Source organism: Vollenhovia emeryi, unplaced genomic scaffold, assembly GCF_000949405.1.
Source record: "Vollenhovia emeryi isolate VEMERY1.0 unplaced genomic scaffold, V.emery_V1.0 DF939152.1, whole genome shotgun sequence".
Lineage (NCBI taxonomy): Eukaryota > Metazoa > Arthropoda > Insecta > Hymenoptera > Formicidae > Vollenhovia > Vollenhovia emeryi.
This window is the reverse complement of record NW_011967214.1, coordinates 367099-371339: the sequence shown is the minus strand read 5'-3', so window position 1 is coordinate 371339 and position 4241 is coordinate 367099. Positions and strand designations below refer to the sequence as shown.

The 4241-nt window shown below is 33.0% G+C and overlaps 2 protein-coding genes across 2 annotated transcripts; both read right to left on the bottom strand.

The window, feature by feature from the left end:
• Positions 1-245: 245 nt before the first annotated feature.
• Positions 246-1762, bottom strand: LOC105565401 (chymotrypsin-1-like). Its single transcript, XM_012018557.1, has 2 exons — positions 1664-1762; positions 246-451 (listed from the first exon to the last, which is right to left on the bottom strand). Exons 1-2 carry the CDS (start codon positions 1713-1715, stop codon positions 261-263), a joined length of 243 nt encoding a protein of 80 aa, XP_011873947.1. The 5' UTR covers positions 1716-1762; the 3' UTR covers positions 246-260.
• LOC105565400 lies at positions 1763-4076 on the bottom strand. The gene is made up of 3 exons (XM_012018556.1): positions 3434-4076; positions 1933-2206; positions 1763-1821 (listed from the first exon to the last, which is right to left on the bottom strand). The coding sequence occupies exons 1-3, from the start codon at positions 3478-3480 to the stop codon at positions 1801-1803; spliced, it is 342 nt and encodes a 113-aa protein (XP_011873946.1). The 5' UTR covers positions 3481-4076; the 3' UTR covers positions 1763-1800.
• Positions 4077-4241: the final 165 nt, after the last annotated feature.

Here is a 4241-nt window from a genome sequence, read left to right as displayed (position 1 = left end):
ACACATACTACATGTACTGTATGTATGTGTTGCTCACTATTATTTTTTATTAGACTTACAAACTTAGTTTCAGTGATGTCATATTGTTCTTTAACTTAGCCGGAATAGCAAGCTGCTTTCGATCATCACACGTGCCATTTAATTTGTGTATTACACAAATCTTTCCACGAAACAGACAGTTTTAAGTGCAAAAGGTGCGAAAGTGCAGAATCACTCCAGCAACCCCTTAATGTATTAAACAGTTTTAGAATTATGTTCTACTAATAATATATTGATATAGATTTAGAACTTCTCACGTACCCTTCAACACAGTGTGCTGCGGTTAACACGTTACGGTGATTCAGGATAGATCCACCGCATCTATGCTTGCCGGCATATTGCAACGAAACTTGATATGGAAATTTGCCGACGGGAGCAGCCTTACCGCCGATGATATGAGGAGACGGTGCTCCTTATTGACAAAAATTAATTAATCGCATTAATATACGCAAAATAATGTCTCTTACATAATTACATACATCTTTAATAATAATAATTAAACATCGATATTTTATAGTTGAGTGAGCTGTTTAGAAATGTTACGGATGTACTCAGAATAAAATAAAGAGATAGATAGGTAAGTAGATAGATTAAATATATAGAGCAACTGTAACTAGTTACTTTTATAAAGTAACTTTTCAATCCTAATATAAAGTAATTACTTTCCGATCTGAACAAAGGAGTATACAAAATTGGGAAAATTTGTACAAAACCAATCGTCATGAAACTTGACACAGACATAGTATGAGGTAAAATATTAAGAAATCTAATTTAAATCGAATGGCTAAATGACTGGATCCTGGTCAAAAACCAGAAAATGGGTCTAGTGGGCTGTGTGGCGGCAGTGCCCATTTGCTACTTATACAACCTCACTTTGGCAATAGAATAACGTTGTTCGTGAATGGCCCCTCACAAACACTGCAACTTTGCCGGCTACATGAATGGAAACTACGTGCCTAGTTCATATAATTTCACAATATAGACGATTAGTGATTGGCAGGATTTTATTCATTTCCTTTGTCTTCTTCGTCGTTGTTGATGATTCTGATAAAGATTATGCAGAAAATATCTTTATCAGAATCATCGACAACGACGAAGAAGACAAAGGAAATGGATAAAATCCTGCCAATCACTAACCGTCTATTTTGTAAAATTATATGAACTAGGCACGTAGTTTCCATTCATGTAGCCGGCAAAGTTGCAGTGTTTGTGAGGGGCCATTCACGAACAACGTTATTCTATTGCCAAAGTGAGGTTGTATAAGTGGCAAATGGGCACTGCCGCCACACAGCCCACCGGACCCATTTTCTGGTTTTTGACCAGGATCCAGTCATTTAGCCATTCGATTTTGATTAGATTTCTTAATATTTTACCTTATACTATGTCTGTGTCAAGTTTCATGATGATTGGTTTTGTACCACAAAATTTTCCCAATTTTGTATACTCCTTTGTTCAGATCAGAAAGTAATTACTTTATATTAGGATTGAAAAGTTACTTTATAAAAGTATCTAGTTACAGTTGCTCTATATATTTAATCTATCTACTTACCTATCTATCTCTTTATTATGGTAAAATATTTATGGTATAATAATGATATATTTATAATAATTTATGAATTCATACCTTGAATGGTGCATACCAGAGCGATAAATACGAGACAAGCTAACGCACGCATGTTTTCAAATTTGTCGACTGGAGTTGAAACGAATAGATCCGTTGCAATTTATATATTTCTGAAGTAGTTGAAAGACTGATATCAATCACGTGGTTATGACGTTATTCTGAATTTTTTCAATACGATATCATACGATAAAATATTGTCCATATACCATATGCTCTTATAGTAGGTAGATAAAAATGATAGTTTTAATTAAATTTATTGCACTTTTCACCTCATAACTTTTCTCAGAAGAATTGACATTTACGTCCGCTTTATCTGATGATAATCTCATGGTCGATTTGCTTTTCTCGATTACTGTATCTGTCATTTGAGTCCACAATATCATCAATAGATTGCATGTCACATACTTCCCAGCAAATACAGTTACATAACTGTTACATTGCCATAATAAAACGGATTGTAACAGGTAATATATCGTGTGTGTTACATATAACGCACACGTTAGTTGTAATTTCCCACTTATATGAAATGTTGCAATTATGTAACTGTAATATAACGTATAACAAAAATGTTATATAACTAACGTGGTAATATAACTGTTATACAGCAGTTATAAAAATCATTGAAATGTTATATTATTGTAATTTAAGTTATTTCACTGTTACGTAACAATTTATTTAATTCGAGGAGCTAATATTTCTGATGAATTACAAAAAGTATATTATAATTATACATATAATTCTGATAGCTACAACACAGAGAGAAATGACTTGTCGATTGATGTCGAATCGACGAAAAATTTATCGCTGGAAATAGCTGATCTCTGACTGCTATTATACTAACGTGTTTGCTCCTTTTTATAAGGCTTTATGCTAAATTTTACTTTCGAGTAAAAGTCATATACCAGTGAAAGTAGGTACTGTGTATATAAAAATTTATATAATATTTCAATAACATTAACATAATTAATATAAAGATACAAGATATACAATAGGTAGAAATAAAAGAACAAAGCAGTACACACAAATGATGATGCGCCAACAAAACTATTATTATGAAGCTTATCAGTAGTAATAGTAATGTGAAAAAATGGACACGCGCAAAATAGATACACGAATTTTAGGTGCACATAATCAAGGGGTCTACACCTCAAAAACTGTACACCTATCGCCGAGTGCGATAGATTCCTTGCACACAATGCAGAGGTGTCCATATACATCCACTTATACGCGCAAGACAAATACATATGATCTGCATTAGTAAAAATAACATGCATCTATAAACTATGGATTCGCGCGACGCAGTGATATATTCGAAGAAACGTGTACACAAAAGAAATCTAAAAAAGAAATAGTTAAAAGATTTTAGTATAGAGAGAAGCGGAGAAAGTAATGAAACAAAAAGTCACCATACGAAAAGAAGATAAAGAGGGGGACGATTTTACGAAAAACGGCAGTTTATATTTGACAGCACAATAAGAAAAGATAGCACTTAGAACTTAGTGGAGAGATACAAGGGAAAGATTATACAATCGGTTAGGTTAGGTAAAACAGATATCTGGTATGTTAGAGGAGTGGCACTCGGTGTTCCAGTGTGGAAAATATCGTAGATAAGGAGGAAAATGTAAAAGACAAAATACAAGGCAACACAAAATGTGCTTCAATTTGAAGAAATTTTTATAAACAGAAAATAATACGTTTTTAAAAAGAGTATTCTTAGATATATGTAATTGGAAAGCCTCTTATTACTATCATATTCGAAATTATACTTACAATTCCCCATCCGGATAACGTGCAAGATTCAGCTTGGGAGAATACATGCATTTATATATCAGTGCCTCAGAGGCCGACTGCGGGAGGTCTACCTCTCTCTTGTTTTTCAAAAACAAGATTTTTACATCTTATGAATGAACTTGTCAAATTCTGTTAGTACTGAACAGTGTAATGTCAACAGTTTTGCAGATCATATCAGCCGTTAGATAGTGATATATCATTGTTAAATCCTCTTTCTTATCAGAGGTGAACTATGTTTCCGCTCTTGATTTTGAATATCATTAAAATGTTTGAGTATACATATAGAAGATTGTCAACGGAAAAATATTCCTCCCCATGAGATAATAAAGTTCTAGTTCTATTGTTATGTTTGTTAAATGAAAGTTTTTTTAGACTTCTATAAATCTATATAATTCAACTAGTAGCATCACATTGTGCAATTGCCTCGCTGCTCGTACATCATTTCATACGCACTTTGTATCATTTATATCTTGATATATGATCTAATTCACCTTAACTTTGGATTATTCATATCTTGATATGTGATATCAAGATATGAATAATCACATATTACGATATAAATAATCCAAAGTCAAGATATGAAGTGTTAGTGCATTAACACTATCGACGCGCGACTCACGGACAGGTTTCCGTTCAACCGTAATGTATGATTGGCCTGTTTTGAACCTTTTTATCTAAAAAAAACTACTGCTCGGAACGAAAAATGGCAAATAACTTTTTAATTTATTTTTTCGACGACTTTCTTCCTATGGTATTTTGATTCGCGAATTTCAGGACACCCTGTATA

Coding starts and splice junctions, on each gene's coding strand:
- LOC105565401 (XM_012018557.1), bottom strand. CDS start 1,715: ATGCGTGCGTTAGCTTGTCTCGTATTTATCGCTCTGGTATGCACCATT. Junction 452..1,663: donor TCTGGTATGCACCATTCAAG/GTATGAATTCAT, acceptor TTTGTCAATAAG/GAGCACCGTCTCCTCATATC.
- LOC105565400 (XM_012018556.1), bottom strand. CDS start 3,480: ATGTATTCTCCCAAGCTGAATCTTGCACGTTATCCGGATGGGGAATT. Junction 2,207..3,433: donor CGTTATCCGGATGGGGAATT/GTAAGTATAATT, acceptor GTTATATTACAG/TTACATAATTGCAACATTTC. Junction 1,822..1,932: donor CTTCTGAGAAAAGTTATGAG/GTGAAAAGTGCA, acceptor GAAAAAATTCAG/AATAACGTCATAACCACGTG.